Source organism: Stomoxys calcitrans, chromosome 4 (genome assembly GCF_963082655.1).
Source record: "Stomoxys calcitrans chromosome 4, idStoCalc2.1, whole genome shotgun sequence".
Classification (NCBI taxonomy): domain Eukaryota; kingdom Metazoa; phylum Arthropoda; class Insecta; order Diptera; family Muscidae; genus Stomoxys; species Stomoxys calcitrans.
The window spans coordinates 175,962,736-175,989,550 of NC_081555.1; the positions used below are offsets into that span (position 1 = coordinate 175,962,736).

At 36.7% G+C, this 26,815-nt stretch overlaps 1 protein-coding gene across 6 annotated transcripts in view; it reads right to left on the minus strand.

Moving 5' to 3' along the window:
- Positions 1-26,815, minus strand: part of LOC106088410 (uncharacterized) — a 151,454-nt gene that overhangs the window by 18,136 nt on the left and 106,503 nt on the right. For 5 of the 6 annotated variants that reach the window (XM_013253919.2, XM_013253921.2, XM_059366346.1 and 2 more), the window contains exons 3-9: positions 25,129-25,616; positions 4,892-5,419; positions 4,354-4,497; positions 3,864-4,146; positions 3,369-3,525; positions 3,045-3,298; positions 654-969 (exon numbers count right to left, since the gene is read on the minus strand). In XM_013253919.2, the coding sequence (XP_013109373.2) occupies positions 654-969; positions 3,045-3,298; positions 3,369-3,525; positions 3,864-4,146; positions 4,354-4,497; positions 4,892-5,419; positions 25,129-25,616 (2,170 nt within the window). The remainder of the gene's footprint in view (positions 1-653; positions 970-3,044; positions 3,299-3,368; positions 3,526-3,863; positions 4,147-4,353; positions 4,498-4,891; positions 5,420-25,128; positions 25,617-26,815) is intronic. The other variant, XM_013253922.2, reaches the window with a different exon arrangement.

Below are 26,815 nucleotides of genomic sequence, written 5' to 3' on the forward strand. Positions count from 1 at the left end.
GCTTATTATTATAAAACAATTGTAAAAAAAAAGTTGAAAACGACTCTTTGTGGAGATGAAAGATATGGAAGACAGTACAAACAAGTTGTAGCTGGATGTGAGTGGCAATTACTGCAATAATCTTCTCGTTGTTTTGATTTGACGTCATGTGCCACTTTTTCATAGAATAAAAAAATCACATCGCTGGTTCAAAAAAAAAAAAAAAAAAAAAACAATAATATTTTACAAAATTAGAGAAAATAAAAAAGTTCCAATTAAATTATTTTCCTGAGATTGATTGGTTGAACATTTAGTTGGCTGTTTTAAAAACATGAATAATTCCTCGACATTGATTCTATATAAATTGAAAGTGCCTTAGTATGCTTTCAATCAACATCTCACCTCCCTTCTAGTTTCAAAAAATATTCGATTTGCATTTTCTTTTAGTTTCGTTTTTTTTTTTGGTTTTTGGCCGACCTCGTTTCAGATTCATTTTTCCTTTTTTACTATCATTTTTTCTCCATTTAAGAGGCACAAATAGCTCTTCCTAAGTGGTTATAAACATTTTGTAGGGAACAAAATGTTGCAAAAAAATTTTTATAATAATATGGCAAAAAAATTGTAAACATTTCGCACGAAATACACTGCGAGTGGGTATAAACAAAATCAAATACCTTGAGTCGATGATAAGCTGCTGCCGCTGCCATTGTTGTTGCCAGTCACTACTCCAATTCCAACGTTTGTATTGTTACTGCTACCGGCGCCTCCACCGTTGCCATTGTTGTTGCTGTGATTATGCAGTGCATGGTGGTGGGACGACGCAACGCTTAGGGTGGTGGCCGCTGCCAGCGGTGTATAGGTGCCCTTTGGCGTATAAACAAATGAATGGGACTCGCTTTTTTTGCCACTCGAAATAATCGCCAATTGCACGGTTACAGGTTTCATAATATTCTGATGTATATACGGTGGAACAGTACAAATTAAATGAGTCTGCGCCACGCCAAGTCATGACATGCAAAATATCGAAAACAAAAAAAAAAGCAAAAATATAGAGATAGGCACAAATATTTTATTAGAGTTTATTATAATGGAGAATAAGAAAAGGTTTCTATGGATAGGGGAATTACTTTTTTTTGGGGGATAACGGCTTTAAACAATCAATAAGCGCTTAACTTCAAGAGGTCGTACATATATCAAAACCTTTTAAATGACATTAAGCTAAATGAGTGTGGAAAGTTATTGAAAAAGCAGAACTGAGCTGAAGGGGGGAAGTTTCATTGTTAGAGATGGGTTTTTTTCAAGTTTAAGCTCAATGATAAGGAGCCTCCTTTTCATAGCCGAGCCCGAACGGCGTGCCGCAGTGCGACACCTCTTTGGAGAGAAGTTTTACATGGCATATTACCTCACAACTGTTGCCAGCATTAGGGGGTAAAGCCACCGCTGAAAATGTTTTCTGATGGTCCCGCCAGGATTCGAACCCAGGCGTACAGCGTCATAGGCGGACATTCTAACCTCTGCGCTACGGTGGTGGTATCGGTATATATGGCACCTATATAAATACCCAACGCTTGGGATATATTGAGAATACAAAAATGTTCCTTCTGATCTTATAAAGTCGGATTTTAGTTTTATATAGCCACTATATAGGCCGATCTGCAGACTTAAAGTCATTAGGGCAATATATAGATAATTTTTCATCCGATTTCGATGAAATTTGCCACAGTGAATTCTAATAGACTCCTATTCATTTCTGTGAAATGCGGTTCAGATAGGACTATATTTGGATAAAGCTGCCCTCAGACCGACCTCCCGATATAGGGTATTGAGACCATAAAAGATCCATTTATTACCCGAATTCGATGAAATTTGGTACAGTGTGTTCTGGTAAACCCCTTCCCATTCCTGTCAAATGTGATACAGATCCGACCATATTTGCATATAGGTGCCATATATTGGCACCTATATGGATTTTTTAAAAGAAAGTAAATGCATTTTTAATAAAACTTAGAATGAACTTTAATCAAATATACTTTTTTTACACTTTTTTTCTAAAGCAAGCTAAAAGTAACAGCTGATAACTGACAGAAGAAAGAATGCAATTACAGAGTCACAAGCTGTGAACAAATTTGTCAACGCCGACTGTATGAAACATCCGCAATTACTTTTTGGGCAACCCAATATACCGATACCAGGAGGCCACCGTAGCGCAGAGGTTAGCATGTCCGTTTATGACGCTGAACGCCTGGGTTCGAATCCTGGCGAGACCATCAGAAAACATTTTCAGCGCTAGCTTTCCCCTCCTAATGCTGGCAATATTTGCGAGCTAATATGCCATGTAAAACTTCTCTCCAAAGAGATGTCGCACTGCGGCACGCCGTTCGGACTCGGCTATAAAAAGGAGGACCTTATCATTGAGCTTAAACTTGAATCGGACTGCACTCATTGATAGCTATATTTCAAATGCAAATGAGAAGTAAAATCAGGAGAATGACTTATTAATGTACAGACCGAGCAAAACCAATTTTATAAAATCACTTGAAAGTCATGAGAGAAATCATTTTACAAAATGTTAGCCCAATCGGATGAATATTGCGCCCTCTAGAGGCGCAAATTTCATCTTTTATTCTCATCACTTGAAAGTCATGACAGAAATCATTGTACAAAATGTTTGCCCAATCGGATGAATATTGCGCCCTCTAGAGGCGCAATATCTTATGGGGTACATTCAGCTTCGGATAGCTTATTTTTTCTTCAATTTTGAAAAAATTTTAATTTTGTCGATAGTATTGATAGGAAATATATTAATCGATATTCAGACAAAAAATAAAATATCGGTGGTACCATCGATATTTTGCCAGCTCTATATCGGACGAATTTGGAAGGACACAACGACAACACGAAATTAGAATACTAAATTGGATACTAAGTGTAAGGGGTTTTTTTTTATCAGTTTGGGCCATAAATTATTTAAACGATAACAGGCAATCTAAGGAAGATTTGCATCAAACTACGTTAAAGTATATAATGTTATTTATCGATAACTTGTAATTATTTAAAAAACATACTTGTTGTAGATACTCCTTATCGGGTATAACGGTTTGTTCCCATAGAGCCCCTATCATTTGTTTCTGATGGTGTATGCCATTCAAGTCGGGACTGGTGTCATCGACGGCTGGCATGTTGGTTTCATAAGTCTCTTGAAATATTACATGGGTATCCTTGAGGAAATTCTTGCCAATTATGAACAATTCGAGACCACCATCGACGGGGCAAGAGTTAAGGGATTTCTTACAGATCTCTGGAACACCTGGTGGTTGGGCTGCAGAAAGAAAGAAAGAGAATTGGTTAAAGTCTAAATAGTTTGGTAAGCAGGTTGTTCAAATACTTACTGCATATAATGGGATTTGAACAGACTTGTAGAGTTTCCACGGTGCCATCGTCGTGAGTTAACTGGGTGCGAAACACCATGCGGCAGCGAGTTGATTTTTTTTTATTCTTTTGGGCAAGATGTTCGGGAAAACGATGTTCAACATCAACATTGCGTTCCTGGGGCAATAAAAGGAAAAACGTGAGAAAATTCAAAATTATGTATTGGTTGCGCAAAAAGTAATTGCGGATTTTTCATATAGTCGACGTTGACAAATTTTTTCACAGCTTGTGACTCTGTAATTGCATTCTTTCTTCTGTCAGTTATCAGCTGTTACTTTTAGCTTGCTTTAGAAAAAAAGTGTAAAAAAATATATTTGATTAAAGTTCACTCTAAGCTTTATTAAAAATGCATTTACTTTTTTTTAAAAAATCCGCAATTACTTTTTGGGCAACCCAATATGTAGGTTGGCCAGTAGATTGGGGAATACCCTTTGACGCCTCGTTTGTTTGCTTACCTTTAGTATGCCAACGCAATCACAGGTGATAGTCATATCTTGCTCTGGTTTAAAATCAATCTCAATGACCACAGTGCCATCGACTTTCTTCTCGTTGCATTGTGTGGAATTCTTTCCGGCTACTTTGCAGGCCTGATAGAACATATGGGGCGCGACACGTCCAATGTCAGTGCCGATGAATACTTGTAACGTGGTAGGTTTATTGTAACCACCCAAACGGACAATGGGGAAGCCATTGCCACTGCGATCCTTAACTGCACCACGGCTGCCTTCTGTTTGATATCTGAAAAGAATCAAGGGAAGGAGCTAAGATAAGTATTGGGGAAAAAAGGTCCATAAATAATTTAATCGTAGGAGATGATTTAAACTGATTTTCAACATCAGTTTTGGAATGGGGCTGTTAGCTCAATTTTCTCATGTTTACAATGGTTGAAGTTAAGACCTCTCCTATGTAGATCTAATTTAAAGTTCTTTTTAATTTCTTATTTACCTCGCTCTGTGTTGCTGCTCAGGCTGTGAGACAATTTCCAATTGTACTCGACCATTGGATGATGTAGCCACACTATTGGGTGGTGTGGCAGGTTGACGTTTGTGGGCTACTCGGGTCATGCCCCGCGAACTGTTGGCAATGAATCTGCAAAGGAATAAAGAAAACAGAAGGACACATAAATAAACTAAGCCACTTTATGGATCATAATAACAAAAGGTGTTAACATTTTTTTTTTGTATCTCATGAAAATGTTTTGATGGAAGATGAAAATTGAAATTATGTAGAAAAAAATTATTAAAGCAAAGCAAAAAAGTAGAAAACTGACCAAAAATTTGCAAAATTACAGAAGAGGAAGAGAAATTTTTAGTACAGCAGAAAGGGAAAGTTTTTCTTATTTAGAAGAAAATACTTTTTAAAAAAAAATTTTTTTAATTTCCAAAAAGTTGTTTTTTTCAAAAGATTTCGATTTTGAATACATTGGGGGAGATGTATGGTCTGTTTTTTTTTTTAAGGGGTTGGTTAGAAAAACAAATCTTACTTTGTTGCAACGCCTATGGTGCCGGACGAAGAGGGCGAGGAAGAGGCCATTGCTCGGCCCTTGGACACTACTACCGGCGGTACCGTTGTTGTAATTGTCTCCACTGGCGGCATTACCGAGCTACTACTGGAGGCACTGGCAATTTTACGTATGAAGGCATCTTCACTGCAAGCATCATCATTGTCCAGATCTACGGGTGGTATGGTCTCGATTTTCTTACGTTTTATGCCATGCATGCCATGATGGTTATGATGATGGTGATTATGAAGATTGATATGATGATGAAAACCCTTTCCCATTGAGGATGGAACATGCATGTGGTGCTGTTGTTGTCGCTGTTGGATCAGTTCTTGATTAGAGCAGGAGGATGCGGCAAAAGTGCGTCGTGGTTTTCCACGGCCACGACCTCCAATGCCGCCAATGCCATAGTCATCGGAGTCATCAGTGCAGAAATCTTCATCTTCAGTTTCGCTGTTCTCCTCGTCGTTGTCATCGCTGAGAAAGGGCAATTTTTTGGCCGGTCTCGATCTATGTGATGGAGGGGACGATGTTGTTGGTATTTTGTTTTAATTTTGATTGGTTAAAATTTGTTAAATCAATTAAAATACATTCTAGGGTGGATATGAATAGGTCTTAAAGCAAAAAAATGAAGTTGTAGTATGATGAAAAGCAGATAGTTTGGGTGTGGTGTAGCAATGGATAGACGTTTGAAGTAATGAAGGCAATTATGAAGCTCTTCAAGGTTATTTAAGAAATTGTTAGCTTTCATAAACTAAAAAAACGTTTTTTTTACCTCAAAATTTTCTTAGGGTGCCTTTTTCGAGCAATAATTACTCACAATGGGGATATATTGGGTTGCCCAAAAAGTAATTGCGGATTTTTTAAAAGAAAGTAAATGCATTTTTAATAAATCTTAGTATGAACTTTAATCAAATATACTTTTTTACACTTTTTTTCTAAAGCAAGCTAAAAGCAACAGCTGATAACTGACAGAAGAAAGAATGCAATTACAGAGTCACAAGCTGTGAAAAAATTTGTCAACGCCGACTATATGAAAAATCCGCAATTACTTTTTGGGCAACCCAATACAAATACTAATGAAAAGGAGGCCATCGTAGCGCAGAGGTCAGCATGTCCGCCTATGACGCTGAACGCCTGGGTTCAAACTCCGACAAGACCATCATAAAATTTTCAGCGGTGATTATCCCCTCCTAATGCTGGCGACATTAGTGAGGTACTATGCCATGTAAAAAACTTCCCCTTAAAAGAGGTGTAGCACTGCGGCACGCCGTTCGGACTCGGCTATAAAAAAGGAGCTTAAACTTGAATCGGACAGCACTCATTGATATGTGAGAAGTTCCTTATGTTCCTTAATGGAATGTTAATGGGCAAAATTTACAAAGTCAATTGAAATTTTTTTTGTAAAATATTGGTCTGTGAATTTGCTATATTGGTAATGATCAGACTTTTCTGTCAGAGTTATTAGAGATGATAACTCTGTAAGATATCGATGATTCTTTTTACCATAGACATAACAACTTTTTCAATCTAATTTTGTCTCCGTGCAAAGTCCTACCTAAAAGACTGAAACTGTTACGAAGAAAGCATTGAGTCGAAGCTTTAGATAACAAACATCATTGCTGTTGATAAGAAAGGCAGCCATTCTGCTAGCAGTTGTTGAGCAGTTATAAGTAAACCTGCCCTCTTACCTAACCGGGAAGAGATCAAAGCCTGTTTGTTGTAACGCGGACTTGAGAAACCTTAGAAATACTATGGGGAGGTTTTACAATAGCTGAGTGCCGACTGACGCAAGGTCAAGTCGGCCAATAGGGCCCCATGGGTTTGTTAATGCACATCGATGGATGAAGTGAACGAGTCATCGAGGCTACGTAGGTTTTTCTGTAGGGACGCGAAAACCCTTGAAAGCTTTCCATAACTGAACAGTCAAGTCAGAGTCAAGCTTTGAAACCATACTCCGTCTTAAGTCTGAGAGCAACACAACCCGTTTCTTAGATACGACAGAGTCCCGAGTCTCTTTGTTACCACACAGTCCCAAGACACTGTTCGTAATTGAGGATATTGTAAAGGGAGGGAATGTTAATGTGGGCAGTGAAAGCGATTGAATCCTACATGTTAACAGTACCGGATGACATACTTATATGTTGCAAGGTCATGACCGTGTGTCATATGTAAGAACGCGAAAACCCTTGGAAGCATTCCATGACTGAACATGGGCGGAGTCAAACTAGGAAATCAGACTCTGTCTTTAGTCTGAGAGCAACACAAGCAACTAAGAAACGATGCGACAGAGTCCCGAGTCTCTTTGATACCACACAGTCCCAAGACACTCTCCGTAATTGAGGATATTGTAAAGGAGGGAATGTTAATGTGGGCAGTGAATTCGATTGAATCTTACATGTCAACAGTACCGGATGACATACTGACTTATATGTTGCAAAGATCATGAACGTGTGTCATTGGGCTGCATTTTGCTGGATCAAGTTATGACTGGTTGGTGGCAAGTTAGGAAGCTTTTCATCCCAGCCGAAGAACTATAGGCCAATAAGTCTACCATCTTTTGTCTTAAGGCCCTTAGAGAGTCTATTTGAGACGTATATCCGAAACACATCTGACCTATCAATGTTAGGCAGCTATAAAAATGCTTGTACTAGGATTCGCTCAGATATCAATGCCCTTTATGCTGTGGTTGCTGAGATCGATGGGAATTTGGCCTTTTTAGGCATACCGGAGGCTCTGATGAATGGGTCGGTAGAAAGCTGAAAGATAAGATAATCAACGCATCACCAGGAAACTGAGACCGAGATGGTTCTTTTAACCAAGAAAAGAAACTTGCAGTTTTCAGGGAATTTGTTCTCGATGGAATAGATTTACCGCTCACTCAGGAGCCCAGATTCCAGGGCGTGATTCTGTACCAGAAACTGGGCTTAAGATGGATCTTAGGGGAAAGTGTCTGAAGGGGACTGAATTAACTATACAGATGTCGCAACTCGATAGAAAAAAGTTCGGGCTTATACCTCTAGCCAGCTGTACGCTACGCAGGATTATCGAAAAAATAGGTAACACGGCAGTACTGAACTCTGAAGCTAAAAGGGCACAAGAAAAAGGCACAAATGCCATGCTAGATTTTATGCCATTGCACCTTTATGTTGGCTGTGCGACAACGATCGTCTTTACAATGAGAGAGTTTGGAATCTGACGTTTTTCAAACTAGGGAAATAATTGTATTCAGACTATGGGTATTTAACTCGGCAGGAGTCTACATTGAGTTCCTTTAAATTAAGAAGTCATATGGATTTCTGGATGGGTGCAGGGTTTTTTAAGCGAGGGATTCTGAAGGCATTGAAGACGATGCGGATGCAGTAACGGCTGCCCAATCAGACTGTCACGATATACGTGGATATTCAGGCGGCTCTAAAGGCTCAGGTATCGGGCAAGTCCAGCTTCCTGTTAGGAAGGATGCTTTCTAAAGGGTGATTTTTTAGCTATAATCTTTTTGGCAACACTGGTTTTGACAGCTCACGCACGTTTCGTGTTTTGTTTTACTGTCTAAAATCTTAAGTTTGTTCTATAATTTAACCATGAATTGTTTTACAAACGAACAACGATTGCAAATTATTGAATTTTTTTTATCAAAATGCGTGCTCTGTTAAGAAAGTTCATCACACGCTTCTTCCATTTTACGACGAAGCTCATTTTTGGCTCAATGGGTACATAAATTAGCAGAATTGTCGTTTTTGGAGTGAAGATCAGCCAGCAGCATTGCAAAAGCAACCAATGCATCCAGAAAAGGTCACAGTTTGGTGCGGTTTATGGGCTGGTTGCATCATTGGCCCGTACTTCTTCAAAGATGCGAATAGTGATGTAACTGTAAATGGTGAGCGCTACCGTGACATGAAATCCAACTTTTTTTTACCTAAAATGCAAGAGCTTGACTTGCATGACATGTGGTTTCAACAAGACGGTACCACATGCCACACAGCACGCGTAAAAATTGACTTATTGCGAGGCGAGTTAGGTGAACATTTTATTTAACGGTTTTAGACTATTTTTTGTGGTGCTATGTTAAAGCTCATGTCTACACAGACATGTCTATACAGACATTGGAAGACAACATTGTAACATTTATTCGTGAGATACTGGCCAAAATGTTGGAAAGAGTATGCCAAAATTGGACTAAGAGGATGGACAATTTGGGGCACAGCCGCGGTCAACATTTGCATGAAATAATTTTCAAACATTAAATTATATGGACTGTACTATAGATTCAAATAAAGATTTTATTATGGCCGCGCAAACGATGGGTGGGCTGACGCCTAACTTTGCAACGTGACCAAACCCCTATGGCAGAGTATTTCGCGGAACGGCACGCCATTTATCCTTGTGCTGAGGATGTATAACGTCGGACTGCTGGTTGCAGTCTTGGCGAATCATTACAACTTCAGGTCTTTGACATTCTTCCGGACAAGGAGGCATATGTACTTTAGCCACGTATGTGGGACGAGGAGATTTCGAGACGGTCGAGCTACTTTTGTGTCATTGGCACGGCGTAGCTATGAGCACCACACGGGCTGGAACATTGAGCTCCCATCTGTGTGGTGTTCATCATTTTAGTGTCATGTTGAATTTGATGGTTTCTTTCTTTAAAAAAAAAAAAAATAATAGCGATAAGCCTTCTATTTTTCGAAGCAGGTGCAATTTTATGACAAAATCATTAAAATCATAAAATATTAAAAAAATTAATTTTTTGGTAAAAAAGCATATTGCCTTAAAACATTTTTTTAAATTTGTTAAAAATATTTAAAAAAAATTAAGTGTTTGGAATCGACTGCGGACTCGGAGTAGATCAAGCAAAATATCGAAAATAAGCAATCCAACACTGAATGCATTCTTTAAGATACAATGCGCCTATAGAGGGCGCAATTTTCATCCGATTAGACCAACATTTTGTACAATGATTTCACTCATGCCTAACATGCCAACCGACTTTAATAACCTTGGTTTTATTTGGTCTGGCATTGATATTGCTTCTATATAGGTTAGATTGGGTTGAAAAGAGGGTGCACATAAGAATCAGCCCCATGCCACTATGGACATACACCTAAGCCAGTAATCGGCTTGTTGTGCGCTCTAAAAACTATAAAGTAACCTTTAAAAACAAAATTTTAATTTAGGAATTTCGTGCTACATACAAAATCCTTAATTATTTTCAATACCACTTCCCGAAGTTGGTTCATGTCTGGTATTGTGTCTCCACCTAAGTGCCGGTATCTATTAGACGCGAAAGCCGGGCAATGACAAAGGAAATGCTCCAATGTCTCATCATCTTCCCTACACATGCTATCACTTGCCGCATCGATTTTACATAAGTGTAGTCTTATGTGTCCCGTTATGATACTTACAGCTATACTGACCTCCTTTTTGCTTCCTTTCAGTAATAGCCTCGTTTTCTCACGATCTGGATCCCCCCATAAGATTTTCGCCGTCCTACCGACCGTTTCGATGTCCCACAATGTTGCATGCGCATTCGGCTTTGGGTTAACCAAGTTTATTGGCGGCAGTCCTCTGGCCTTCACCGCCAAATCGTCTGCCCTTTCATTTCCCCTTACTCCGTTATGGCCCGGCACCCAAACGATGCGGATCGTGCCAACCTCAGAGAAGGTGTTAATCTCCTTCTTACACTGTTGTTATTGCCCTTATGGCAATTTTACTGTCGGTAAAGATGTTCACACTCGACGTCCTCGCATTAGCATCACACCACTTCACGCATTCCGTGATCGCCTGGATCTCCGCCTGCAGGACCGTATTATGGTCAGGCAGTCTAAAACAGATCTCAGTTCCTGGGTTCTCAATGTAAACCCCTAGGCCCACTCTGTTCTCTAGCTTTGATCCATCCGTGTAACATGATTTTCTAGATGGCAATACTAGGGTTCCGTCAATCCAAGATTGTGCCAATGGCAGCAGTGCCTCGCTCTCAACTTCAAGGTTCATCTCAGGTATCCGATCGGAAACCTCTTCCCTTCCTTCGAGGTTTCCTATCGTCACCTCGAATATACCGCTATGGTATGAGCTGCTCAATCCATTCTCCCATCGCCTTAACATTGACATACACTTAATCTGTATGTCAATGGGTCGGATATCTAGAATAGTCTCCAGTGCCCTAGTGGGCCTGGTCCTCATCGCTCCGCCTATGCCAAGACAACATGTTCTCTGAACCTGTTGTATGGTTCTTATGTTGCACTTTTTCTCCATAGCAGTCCTCCATACTACTGAGGCGTAAGTAAGTATTGGTCTATTCACGCTCCTGTAGAGACAGTGGACTATCCTAGGATTCAGGCCCATTTCGAGCCTACGGCCCGTCTACATAGTGCCCAACATCTGTGAGCCTTCTCAGTAAGCTTCTGAATGTGACACTTCCAATTCAGTTTCCTGTCCAAGATCACAACTAAGTATTTGACCTTGTCAGATATCGAAATCGTCTTATTGAGGAAACGTGGTGCGTTAAATTGGCCCACCTTCGTCTTCCTCGTGAACAGGCATATTTCCGTCTTATCTGGGTTAACATTGAGACCTCTGGGTCTTCTATATAAATCGATCTCCTGATTTTTACTTCTCATTTTCGTTTGAAATATAGGTGATGGGAAATTAACGATAGTATCGATATTTATTATTAAAACTATCGAAAATATCGTATGTTGCGATTATCGATAGTTTTCCAGCTGTAAGTCGGAGTTGAGCCATATTTTTACCAATTCTCAATAAAAGTCAAAGTTTTACGATTTTGTTTTTTTTGCAAATTAAATATTGATTTAATTTTATACGACAATCAAGTTTCAACGAAATCGTTTATGAAAGCACAATTTTGCACAATAGTTAAATTTTGCATAAAAATATAATTTCGAGAAACACTTAATGAACAACAATAAAATATAATAATATTTATATGAAAAATTTATATCAAAATTAATTTAATCTAAATATAAACTTTTTGTGAAAACTTGTTTTTTGAAAAGAAACCCGAATTTCGACAAAGTGTTGTCTAAAAATAACAATTTTGATCAAACTTTTTGTGAAGACGTGTTTACAGCATTGTATTGGGTTGCCCAAAAAGTAATTGCGGATTTTTTAAAAGAGAGTAAATGCATTTTTAATAAAACTTAGAATGAACTTTAATCAAATATACTTTTTTACACTTTTTTTCTAAAGCAAGCTAAAAGTAACAGCTGATAACTGACAGAAGAATGAATGCAATTACAGAGTCACAAGCTGTGAAAAAATTTGTCAACGCCGACTATATGAAAAATCCGCAATTACTTTTTGGGCAACCCAATAGACTGGAACTGAATATAGCATTATTTATCATATTTCCCTTAATATCTCTCAGTGTAACAACATTGTCTTGATTTTATATAACCATAAAATATCATGGCACCATTATTATTCACCTATTGATTGACATGTGGATCTACCATTTCGTACAAAATGAAAGAGAAAAACAAAACATTCATACTAAATTCAACAAAATTCAAGACGAACAACAAAATAGCAAAATAAACTAATCGCAAGTTTAACAACACAATAACCATAACAACAACAACAAAAAGAAATTAAATCACATAAAAATAAACAAAATTAAGAACAAGACAATACAACTACAACTACAAGAAATCAACGAATTGATGACCACTTAAGTGGATGAAGCGAGGCGGGGCGGGGCGGGACGGTGAAATGGATAGTCAAATCACTTTGAATCGAATTGAATTTGAATCGAATTGAAGAAACTGTCTGACGGTGGCAATCGACGATAATGATGATGACCATTGACGATGATGATGATGAAGAAAGGCAAGCGAGGCGGCACGTGTATTGGGGACGAATTCGTAAAATAAACATAAATAAATAAAATCTAAACAAACAAAACAGATAGCAAAACAATTTGAGAATCTATACCCACTATTCGCCATAGTACGTGAAGAAATTGGACATTAATATATTTATTGATTTGCCAAGTAGCAGAAGCAAAGATGGTGTGGGGAGAAATGGCCCCAAACAGCCAAAATACTATTTTTGAATGCCAAAGGCAACAAGAAGATGACTTATTGAAGGAAGCCCCATAAACAAATCTTCTGTATCATCGATGATGAGTTTGGCAAAAGAAACAAAAAATGCAAATAATACAAAAAAATAGACAACATCCTAAAGAGTAAGTCTATAAATTGGCTAGTTTACTTTGTTTTCATGATGAAATATAAAAAAAGAAGAATCCAAGATAATATTTTCGTTTATGCCCTCGATTGTCTTTTAACTATTCTAGTTTATATTTTTCAGTGTACTTTAATTCGACTCTTTACTAAAAGCAAAAAATAGACAATCTCTCTATGTGGACAGATATTCATGCCTACCAAAGGTCTTTGACATTTTAATGAATAGTCGAAGACACTTGCAAATACAGTTCACATGTTCTTCTACACAAAACTAATGATTTCAAGCCAAATCATAGCAATTCATTGGCATAAACTTTTAACAATTTTCTTCAAAACAAGTAAAAGCGTGCTAAGTTCGGTCGGGCCGAATCTTATGTAGCCCCCACCATGGATCACATTTGTTGAGTTCTTTCCCGGAATCTCTTTTTAGATAAACGAAGGATAAAAGAAAAGAATTCCATTGAATTGAATGTTGGAGACCACAGTAGAAGTATATGTGTAAAATTTCAGCCAAATCGTATAAGAATTAGGCCTTTTAGGGGCACAAGAAGTAAAATAGTGAGATCGGTTTATAAGGGAGCTGCATAAGGCTATCAGGCCGATTCAGACCATATTTGACACGTATGTTGGAGGTCATGGAAGAAGCCGTTGTACAAAATTTCAACCAAATCGCATAATAATTAGGCCTTCTTGCGGCTCAAGAAGTCAAGATCCCATATCGATTTATAAGGCAGCTATATCAGGTTATAGACTGATATGAATCATATTTCGCACAGTTATTGGAAGTCATAACAAAGCAACTCTTGCAAAACTTCAGTCAAATCGGATAGGAATTACGCCCTCTAGTGGCTAAATTCAAGATCGGTTTATATGACAGCTATATCAGGTTATGAACCGATTTTAATTATACTTGGCACAGTTGTTGAAAATCATAGCAAAACACCTCTTGGGAAATTTCAGCCAAATAGGATCAGAATTGCGTCCTCTAGTGGCTCAAGAAGTCAAGATTCAAGATCAGTTTATATAGCAGCTATATCATGTTATGGACCGATTTCAACTATACTTGGCACAGTTGTTAGAAGTCATAACAAAACACCTCATGAAAAATTTCAGCCAAATCGGATAGGAATTGCGCCCTCTAGTGGGTCAAGAAGTCAAGACCCCAGATCGGTTGCTATGACAAAACATAGAACGATTTGAACCATACTTAGCGCAATTGATGGAAGTCATAACGAAACACGTCATGCAAAATTTCAGCAAAATCGGATAGGATTTACGCCCTATAAAGGGTCAAAAAGTCAAGACCCCAGATCGGTTTATATGACAGCTATATCAGGTTATGAACCGATTGTTGGAAATCACAACAAAACACCTTACGCAAAATTTTAGCCAAATCGGATAAAAATCGCGCCCTGTAGTGGCTCAAGAAGTTAAGATCCAAGATCGGTTTATATGGCAGCTATATCAAAGCATGGATCGATATGGCCCATTTACAATCCCAACCGAATTACACCTATAAGAAGTATTTGTGCAAAATTTCAAGTGGCTAGCTTTACTCGTTCGAAAGTTGGCGTGCTTTCGACAGACAGACGGACGGACAGACAGACGAACATGGCTAGATCGACATGAAATGTCATTACGATCAAGAATATATATACTTTATGGGGTCTGAGACGAATATTTCCAAGAGTTACAAACAGAATGACGAAATTAATATACCCCCATCCTATGGTGGAGGGTATAATAAGTAAGTAAGTAATTACGTAAAAGTAATGGCAGGTAGTTAAGTATGTAAGGAATTAGGTAAGTATGGAAATAAGTAAGTAGGTAAGTTAGAAAGTAAGTAAATAGGTAAGATACCAAAAAAGAGTAAGTAAGGAAGTCAGTAAGTAAGTAGAAAGGTAGATAGGTAAGCCAATAAGTAAGTAATAAGAAATAAAGTAGGAAGGTAAGTAAATAGCTAAGTCAGTAAGTAAATAAATCAGTAAATGAGTAAGGAGGCCACCGTAGGGCAAAGGTTAGCATGTCCGCCTATGACGCTGAAAGTCTGGGTTCGAATCCTGGCGAGACCATCAGAAAAAATTTTCAGCGGTGGTTTTCCCTTTCTAATGCTGGCAACATTTCTGAGGTACTATGCCATGTAAAACTTCTCTCCAAAGAGGTGTCGCACTGCGGTACGGCGTTCGGATTCGGCTATAAAAAGGAGGCACCTTATGATTGAGCTTAAACTTGAATCGGACTGAACTTTTTGATATGTGAGAAGTTTGCCACTGTTCCTTAGTGGAATGTTCATGGGATAAATTTGCAAATAAGTATGAAAGGTAACTTGAAAGGGTGGTTCATGATTAAGGGTATATAAGAAAACTTCATTTCTCTGCAATGGACCAGAACACACTTTTGTGGTAGACTAACCATTTAAACAATTTATTTCTTCTTACACTGTCTCAAAAACAATGTTAGTAGGATAAAACTAACATAGCATACCACAATTTTCTTTAATTATATTTTGTGTGTGTGTTCTTTTTTTTATTATTTGAAATTTTTCCCATGTTATGCATGGTCAGTAAGACCATGACGACATAGAAATGAAAATTTCTCGAATTCTAGTTTGTCATAATGTAAAAATAAAATATTAAGCAAATTTTCTTTGTGTGAAAAACAAATAATCCAATGGGTATTTATAGATTATACATACGGTATGGCACGCTTATAACGAAAAAAAAAAAAAAAATAATGATTACAACGTAATCTAGTGACAGTCTTTAAGAAAGCACGGGGAAACTATAATCACACACTTTGAGTGTATATTCGTGTAAATAAAACACACCATGCATACATACATAAATATATTATAAACCTTATTATCATGATACAAAATTACTTGGGTGGGACAAATTTACAACAAATGTATATGTATATGGCTTCATCATAAAAACATATGACGTATTTACCCATATTCATACACATACATACATACAATAATATTGTAGGAAAATAAGTTTGTTTGTATGTACTGGCCTTACTTAGATAAGTTTATAGTTGTTTTTATCAAATAGGCTTAAATTTGTATAAGATTTTATTTTCTTATTTCACATTTCCTTTGACATATTAACGGCAGTCTTCACAAAACTTGATGAAGCCTTGAAATAGGTTTCTTTCACGGATCTATAAAGGAAATCTGTCTAATAAACCTATTTCCAATCCACATGAAGTTTTGTAAATACCTGTGTTAATGTTTTGTTGTGAAAATTTTAATATTTTTTTTTTACTTATTTCTCAAACGCCGCTAAAACAATTGCAAATGCCATTTGCTAAGGCAAACCATAAAGTTATAAAACAAATTTATTTATTGTAGGTCATGGTTCTGTGGGTTGACGACCATTCACCGGTGCAGTTCAGCACTTTTTTTTATTTTAAATTGTCGTTTTCGATTGCCTCTGTCTCTCCTAGGTTTAAGTAAACAAGTCTTAATAATTGTTTGCCTATAGGGGTGCATTTCTGAAATGCTAGTCAACTCAATGTTTGACTTTCACCAGAGAGTACAGAGAGAGAGAGAGAGAGGCTGGCTTATCAAATGTTTGATTTTTCACTATAAAATAAATATTTATGAATTTTTGTTTTATATTTTTAGCTTTTGTGGTATGAATGTTTGGTTTTTGATTTAAAGATGGTGACCATTTGTTAAGACAGACTTCACCATGCTCTATTGATTTGATGCCATAGCATATCAAACATATCAATGGGAGATAAGTGCAGAAGGCGAGGCATACAGGTTGGTCTATAAGAGTGAAGAAGAAGGTCTTAACCATTCATTCAAATTTCTGAATGATCCCATTAAAAAATATCGGGAATATACAACAATTACAAAATTAACAATATGCACCGACTTGCATGGTATTTAAATCTTGGGTCTAACGTCTTCGACTCTTCTCGTTAAAGACGAATTTCTTTAAAATGAAATCAGATTTAGATATACTACGAAGCCTTGGCAGGAGGCAAGGAAGGTGTCAGTGATCAAGCATGGTAGGGAAAGTTATGCGCTACCAAAGGCAAAAAGACCTATAAGCTCGGGGATCTAAAGCCAGAAGAAATTGTAAATTTTTTTGATTATAGAAAAGTGAGACTTTATGGGGAATTTACATGGCACATCAAACGCTTGTTTGTGAAGAGTATGTGTTGAATATAGTTTTCCCTAAAAACGAAACATTGTTTTCTTCTTTTATTTACTTTTTCTTTATTTGTATCTTTGTTATGCTTTATTTTGGAAACATCTACCGTCTAGTTATGATTATTCTTTTCAGTTTTAACGATAATCCACTGACGTCAATAATCGATTTTAAGCCATGACTTGTGGTCATGTGTATATGTGACGCAGACACCTTTATTTATACCCATACAATTACAATGACCACACATCATGTCTGCCATATAGCTGGCAAACTATCGATAATCGCAACATTTGATATTTTTGATAGTTTTAATAATAAATATCGATACTATCGTTAATTTCCCATCACCTACATTTCAAACCAAAATGAGAAGTAAAAATCAGGAGATCGATTTATATAGAAGCAATATCAATGCACAAACCAAATAAAACCAAGGTTAATAAAGTCTGTTGGAAGTCATGAGAGAAATCATTGAACCAAATGTTATCCTAATCGGATGAAAATTGCGCCCTCTATAGGTGCAATGTATCTTATAGCGTACATTCAGTAGATTGCATATTGTGGCAAAAAAATTAAATTTTGCAATAGTATCCATTGGAAAAATATCAATCGATATTCAGTCAAAAGTTTAAATATCGATAGTACCATCGATATTTTGCCAGCTCTAGTCTGCCTTGTAAACTCACCATTAGACTTGAAAAATCCTGTCGAGAAATCGACCCGTATAGTAGCAAAATTCAATTAAATTCCGCCATCCAACATTTTCGGCAAAGATTTTGAGAGTTCTTAAGCTAGTTACTGTCCCAAATTAAATTAACGTGTTAATTCCATCGCCACTTAAGGCGATGGGACTAGAGCAGGTTAAACTATCGCGGGATAATCGAGGCAATGATAGCAAAACTAGATGAATTGGAAGAGTTTTCAGATCGGTTACGTGAGATGACACTTGAGGTCGAATAAGAAACACTGCTGCCAGCGGCACGTTCTTGTATGGGCGGAACTATGGTAATTCATTCTAAACGTATGGATCAAAACAAGAGGGCAGAGTGGATTTAGGATTCCATATTGATCTCTTTCCGACTGCCTGACCATAGCGGTCGCAGGACCCAGAGCGGACCGAGGGCGGAGATCCGGGCGATCACAGAACGCGTGAGGTGATGGTATTAAAGTGAGGACGTTTAAGTATGAACATCATTGCGGACAATAAAATGCGGATCATTGCGGACAAATAAATAAATAATCCCGGACGTCTTCGAGATTAACGCCTTCTCTGAGTTTGACACGATCCGTATAGCGAAGTTTGGAGGAATAAAGGTGCAGACGAATTGAAATTTAGTGAAAGCCAAGCATTTTGAGTTAAGGGGGTAGGCAACGAACGCGTATATGGGACTATGAAATATTGAAACGATCGGTAGGATGGGAAACATCTAATGGAGAGATCCGACTGGTCCGAAGGAGGAGCCTAATGTTGAAAGGAATGAAGAAGGAGACATGGTAGCTTTAAGTATCATTACGAGACACACATAGGACCACGTGATAGGAGATAACGATTGTAAGGCAACATAATGAGAAGTTTTAGTATTTCCTATGTCATATCCCGGCTTTCACGGCTAACAGACTCCGACACTTAGGTGGGTTTACAATACCAGACCTGAAACAAGTAAAGGGGCGTGGAATGGAAAACAATTAAAGATTTTGCAAAAAAAAATCCTGTTTTTCCTATGTCATATACCGGCTTTCACGGCCAACAGACTCCGATACTTACGTGGGTTTACAATACGAGACCTGAAACAACTTAGGGGCGTAGAATAGAGAAGAATTAAAGATTTTTCAACAAAATTCCTGCCCCAGATTATTTTCAAGGTTACTTTTTAGTATAAAGAACGCACAACAAGATTGCTAGCTTAGGTGTATGTCCATATTGGCATGGGGCGTATTAATATCCCTCTTTTCTTTTCAACCTAACCTAACCTAGATATAGCTACTAGTAGCTTATGATTATCCAAACAAAACAAACTGCGTTCATTTTCTAGCCAAAAAATGCCAAAAGCTAAACGAAATAATTGGATTCTCATTCACCTGTAAATTGAAGATATTTGAACTTTGCCTTTAACCAGACATTAATTTACAATAATTCATATTAATGAGAGAATACTGGCTACTGGCTACTGACTGGTGCTTGGTGGCTTGCGCATAAATTCAATTAGAATGTAGATCATAAATAATTTTGCTAATTTACAAAAGCGATTGATTGCTTGTGAATTCACCTTTTCTCCAAATTTGTTGAAAAAAAAAAATCACACATTTAACTTGAACAAAGAATGAAATTTTTGCGAGATATATTTCGTCAACAAATAAAAGAAAAACACAAACACCAGAGAACGAGTAAGTAAGCAAACAAAAAAAGGGAGGTGTGAAAAATTCACCAAACACACTCGAAGAAAGAGAAATGTTTGAATTGTTAAAAACTTTCAATGACAAAGTTATTTTTTTTTTTACAAAAACAATCAATAAATTACTATGACTATGAAATGTCTTTGCTGAAAGGCGGAATCCGTCGTATAATGGTGGATGTGTGATAGGCTTATCTTTCCTTAACATTACAAGAAAATCTTCGATTTTTACACCTAACTAACACTTCATGAGCGAGTTGGAAAATTCCCTAATCATTTGGATTAACAAAATGGAAGTTGTTTTAATTTAATTGGAAGTTATTGGGTTGCCCAAAAAGTAATTGTCGGTAATATAGTAGTAATATAGTCGGCGTTGACAAATTTTTTCAACGGCTTGTGACTCTGTAATTGCATTCTTTCTTCTGTCAGTTATCAGCTGTTACTTTTAGCTTGCTTTAGAAAAAAAGTGCGCGAAATTTTGTTTACATTTGTTTGTTTGGCGTCAATTTAAATATGGAGCCCACAAAGGACCATTTTCGTCATATTTTACTTTATTATTTCCGTAAAGGAAAAAACGCGGAGCATGTTGGTAAAAAGTTACGAGATGTGTATGGTGATAAAGCCTTAAAAGGAAGACAGTGTCAAAATTGGTTTCGCAAATTCCGTTCTGGAGATGTTTCACTTAAAGATGAGCCACGTTCAGGTCGGCCAAATGAAGTTGATGATGACCAAATCAAAGCATTAATCGAATTTGATTGTCATGTAACTGAGCGTGAGATAGGAGAGAAGTTAAATATACCAAAATCAACCGTTCATTATCACATAAAAAGTCTTGGACTGGGTAAAAGTCTTGATATTTGGGTACCACATGTATTGAAAGAAATTCATTTAACAAACCGAATCAACGCTTGTGATATGCACCTTAAACGCAATGAATTCGATCCATTTTTAAAACGAATCATAACTGGAGATGAAAAATGGATTGTTTACAACAACGTTAGTCGAAAACGATCATGGTCCAAGCATGGTGAACCAGCTCAAACCACTTCAAAGGCTGATATCCACCAAAAGAAGGTTATGCTGTCTGTTTGGTGGGATTGGAAGGGTGTGGTATATTTTGAGCTGCTTCCAAGGAACCAAACGGTTAATTCGGATGTTTACTGTCAACAAATGGACAAATGGAATACAGCCATCAAGGAGAAGCGACCAGAATTGGTCAATCGTAAAGGTGTCATATTCCACCAGGACAACGCTAGACCGCACACATCTTTGGTCACTCGCCAAAAACTGAGTGAGCTTGGCTGGGAACTTTTGATGCATCCACCATATAGCCCTGACCTTGCACCATCAGACTACCATTTATTTCGATCTTTGCAGAACTCCTTAAATGGTAAAACTTTCGATAAAGATGAGGCTATAAAATCGCACTTGGTTCAGTTTTTTGCAGATAAAGGCAGAAGTTCTATGTGCGTGGAATACTAAATTTACTTTACTTTCTTTTAAAAAATCCGCAATTACTTTTTAGGCAACCTAATAATTTAAATGGAAGTTGTTTTGTTAATGCTGGCAACATTGGCAGGTATTCCGGCATTGTAAAACTTCTTCTAAGGGTTGGCATTCTATTCGTTTCTTGGAATAGTCGCTGAAATCGAATCATTGAAACCAATAAAACAAAAACAAAACAAAAACCAGTAAGGAAAGGCAAAAGTCGGGCAGAGCCGACTATATAATACCCTACACCACCGAATCTACGTAATACTCTTAATATATAGCACTTATATCTAAATCTAGTCAGACTTTAATTTTGCATACCTAGTGAAATATAGAAATATAGAAACCTTGTACCATTTCCTTACGATGGTACGAAAATAGTGGCTTCTACAGCCCTAAAAGTCGAAATTAGAGTTTTATCTAAATCTGATTCGACTTTGATCAAATTTTGCACTCGTATTAAAACAACTCATGAAAAATTTTTTAGAGATCGGAACAAAATTGTAGCTACTACAGCCTGAAAAGTCGAAACGCATAAAAGATATATATGGGAACTTTACCTAAATCTGGTTCGATTTTTATGAAATTTTTTGCATGTCGTGTGACGTCAAATAAAACATCTCCTTCAAAATATTGTAAGAATGGGACCAAAATTGTGGCTACTACAGCTTTAAAAGGGCATATCGTATGAAAAATATATATGGGAGCTATATATAGATCTGATCCGATTCTGATGAAATTTAGCACACATACTAGGACGTCCAAAAAAGCACTTCGTGGAAAATTTGGTAAGAATCGGACCAAAATTTTGCCTTCTACAGCCTTAATAGGTCAAATCGGATGAAAATTATATATGGGAGCTATATCTAAATCTGAACCGATTTAGAAGAAATATTGCACACGTATTAAGACGTCCCACGAAACATCTCATGCTAAATTTGGTAAAGATTGGACCAAAATTATGGCTCCTACAGCTTTAAAAAAGCATATCGGATGAAAGATATATATGGAAGCTATACCTAAAACTGGACCGATTTAAATGAAATTTTGCACACATATTGGCATGTCAAAAAAAAAAAATATATATATATATATATATATGAAGTAGTAAAATAGGGAGATCGGTGTATAAAGGAGCTGCATTATGTTAAAGGTCATGAGAGAAACCGTTTTACAAAATTTCAGCTAAATCGGATAATAATTGCGCCCTCTAGTGGCTCAAAAAATCAAGACACCAGATCGGTTCATATGGCAGCTATATCAGGTAATGGGCCAATTTGAACTATTCTTTGCACAGTTGTTGAATGTCATAACAAAACACCTCAGGCAAAATTTCAGCCAAATCGGATAGGAATTGCTTCCTATAGAGGCTCAAGAAGTCAAAACACCCGATGGGTTTATATAGCAGCTATATCAGGTTATGGACCGATTTGAGTCGTACTCAGCACAGTTCTTGGAAGTCATAATAAAACACCTCATGCAAAAATTTCAGCCGATTGGAACTATTTTAAATACAGTTGTTGGAAGTCAAAACAAAACACATCATGCAATATTTCAGCCAAATCGGATAAGAATTGCGCCCTCTAGAGGATCAAGAAGTCAAGATCCCAGATCGGTTTATATGGCAGCTATATCAGGTTATGGCCCGATTTGAATCATACTCAGCACAGTTGCTGGAAGTCATAAAAAACACCTCATGCATAATTTCAGCCACATCGGATAAGAATTGTGCCCTCTAGCGGCCCAAGAAGTCAACATCCCAGATCGGTTTGTATGGCAGCTATATCTAAACGTGGACCGATATACCCCATTTACAATCCCAACTGACCTACACTAATAGGAAGTATTTGTGCGAAATTTCAAGCGGCTAGCTTTACTCCTTCGAAAGTCAGCGTGCTTTCGACAGACAGACGGACGGACGGACATGGCTAGTTCGACTTAAACTGTCGTGACGATAAAGAATATATATACTTTATGGGGTCTTAGATGAATATTTCGAGGAGTTACAAAGAGAATGACGAAATTAGTATACCCCCATCCTATGGTGGAGGGTATAAAAATGAAGAAAAATAAAAACGGATCCCTCTTATGTTGACGACCCCCGCAAATGTTTTAAGGACCATGATTTGCGTATCTGCATCTGGAATATCCGCTTCTTTTATAGAGAGGGTTCCACAACAACACCGAGTGGTGACACCCTATATTACAGCTGCCATGAGACGAGACACGAATTTGGCTGTGGATTTGTGATTAGTCGGAGAATGAAACACTTTGTCTCCAGGTTTACTCCGGAGGATGAGAGGCTTTGAACCGATTTCTATGAAATTCACCAGTAATGTCGAGAGTCATAAGAAAATCCTTTCTACCAAATTTCAAGAGAATCGGTAAACAAATAATAATTTTATTGCATTATTATTGCAAATCGGGCGAACATCCATATCTGAACCGATATTATCCAATTTCAATAGACTTCGTCGAAAAACACGCCTATACCAAATTTGAAAACGATGGGATGAAAATTGCGACCTATAGTTTGTACACAAATGAACATGGACAGACAGACAGACGGACATAGCTAAATCGATTCAGAAAGTGATTCTGAGCTGATCGATATACTCATAACTCTGTTCCTTTTAGGTGTTACAAACAAATGCACTAAGTAATAATACCCTGCACCACAGTAGTGGTGTAGGGTATAATAAAGCCTACAATGGTTTCAAGCGCTGCCAGTAGAATTTTTGTCCTCACTACTACTTTTTCGCCTACTTTTCTCCACTTTTTCGCCGACGTTTTTTTATATGGAGTTTGGCAGCATACCGCGTCTGAATGAATACCCTACTTAATGGAGTGCAACACTGCGACATGCCCTTTAACTGTCTTAAAATTGGATTGGAAATGAGCTGAAATAAATATGAAGTTTCTTTTTTGGGTGTTACAAACAAATGCACTAAGCTGTGTAGTGGTGTAGGGTATAATTATGAACAGATTTGTCATATCGTTTAAAATGAATAAGGAGTTTTGAAAAGGACATTGCTAATAAATCAGAGGAAGTTACTTTGATTATGATGGGCGCATAAATGTTTAGCATTGTGAAATTCCTTTCTATAAAGCCCTCAAGAGAGATGCCGTTTTAACAGAATAATATTTAAACTAAATTGACATTGTTATGTCCAAAGTTTGGAAACTTTTTCTCACTATTTCACATTGGTTGCACTAAATTTTTACTCGAGTGTTTTCAAAAGTGGTGACCACAATGAATGAATTTAAACTCATGCGTATTTAAGAGATTTTGAGAGATTTCTTTTTGTGTGGCCTTTTTGTCTGAACGAAATTCCAAGAAAAAATATAAAGCAAATTCATTTGCAAATAAGAAAAAATAACAATAAACAAAATTTTTTAACAAAATCAATTGTTAAGGAAATGAAAAGAAGAGCTTGCCAAATCGCTAAGTGTTAAAAAACTCGAAATAAAAAAGAAAAAAAAAAAACGTTAGAAAAATAAATAAGAAATGGATATGATCGCAGAGCAGTGCCCGAAAGTCCAAAAAGCAAGAAATAATACGAGTTCGCTATCTTATAGTAAAAAAAAGACTAAGTCCACTTTAAAAAAGAAAATTTAATATAAAAAAAGTTGATATTTTAAATTTTGAATATTGAATTTTTTATGCAAATATTTAAAAAGTTATTGCATTTTTATAAAAATATTTAATATATAAAAAAATATATAAAAATATTGAAAATACGAAAAAAATTATAAAACCTTTGAAAATATTTTTCCAATGGTAACAGTTTTAACGTATTGCGAAAATTATTTTTTTTCTTCTTTTTGGTTTTTTTTTTCAATTCCAATTCTGGACTTAGTACCTTTCGACCATAATGTAGCGATATAAATCTTTTTATGAATGGAAATAAACTACAATTTTGTGATAATTCGCCAAAAAGGTTACACCTCAATTTACTTACCTTGAGGCAGGTATGGCTCGTATCATATGTTGCTGCTGTTGTGGTGAATTTTGTAAATTTGTAGTGCACGATGAGGACGATGAGGAAGAGTTGGAGGAGTTGGACGACGACGACGATGATGATGATGATGATGAAGACGACGACGACGAAGAAGATGAACTTAAAGAATTATTATTGGGACTACTGTTGAGGTTTGTTGTGACATTTTGTTGCTGATGATGTTGTTGTTGTTGTTGCTGCTGTTGGATGCTAGTCTGGGATGATGCACTTATATTACTGCTTAAATTTGTACTTGAATTAGGGCTATTTGCTTGTATTTGTGGTTGCTGTTGTGGCTGAAGTTGTTGTTGTTGCTGCTGCTGTTGTTGTGTGTGTTGAATCTCAACATGTTGGTCGAAACCAAAACCACTATCATTGGAATTATCACAGGGCGGTGGGTGTGGTCTGGGTGGAAATCTTTTACCAGGCACTAATTTGCCAGGACCAATCTGAAAAAAAAAGAAAGTTTATGAAAAATCAAAATTAAAAAAATGTTTTTATATAAAATTAAATTTTGTCTAAATTTTTCTTCGAAAATACAATTCGAAAATAATTAAAAAAAAATAATAATAATTTAATATTTTTTGGAAAATATAAAAATGTTGTCAACACTCTTTGATGCTCAAAATTTCTCGTAAAATGTTAAAAAAAAAACTTTTTTTAGATTTTTTTTATTAAAAACAAGTTTCTTAAATTTTTAAGTTTTTTGCCTGTTAGGGCGAAGAACTTTAAGTGTTACAATTTTTGTTTCTCTTTCGAGGCGAGCTCCAATGATTAGAGATTACCAATGGAAAAGGAAAGCCAAAGAAAGCAACAAACAGAAAAAAAGTCTGTCATTACACAAAAATACATGCATTGGGAAAATTACAGCTAATAGACAGGGTTGTCGAGCGTGGTTTTTGTGGTAATTGTATCATAGATGCGTTTTCGCAATTAATACGATTCAAATACAAAATACCAACGCACGGCCCATGAAGCCATCACACCTAATATGGTTGAAATGTCTTCTAACCAAAGACGAAACGCGTCCCATAGGGGTTGGTGTGTGTTGCTATCTTTGGCTTTCCGTTTCCATTTGCAATCTCCGATCGTTGAGCTTGTCTCGAAAGAGAAATAAAAATTTAAAAACTAGTATCATCAAATTTTTCTATAGAAATACAATTTTCCAGAAATTTTTTATTTTAATCAAAATTAAGTAAAAGTTTACTCAAAAAAATCATCAAAATTTTTAAAAAATATATATTTTGTGGAGGCTATCATAGCGTTGAGGTAAGCTTGTCTACCTTTGACACTGAACGCCTGGCTTCGAATCCAGACGAGAGCATCAGAAACAAATTGTCAGTGTTGGTTATTTGCTCCACTTTTGTGAGATACTATGCCAGTAAAAACTTTTCTTCAAAGAGGTGTGGCACTGCGGCAAGCCGTTCGGACTTGCCTATAAAAAGCAAATCCTTTATTAGACATATGCAAATGCATATATTTTGTGGAGCATCGGAAAAAATTAGAAAACACAGAAGTTCGTATATTTTGCATATTTTTAATATTTGTTGACATTAAAAATGCCAGATATCGGAGATGGCTGAACTGATTTATTCAAAATTTTGTTTGCACCATTAAAGTAACCAAAAACAAAAATGAATCTGGTAAA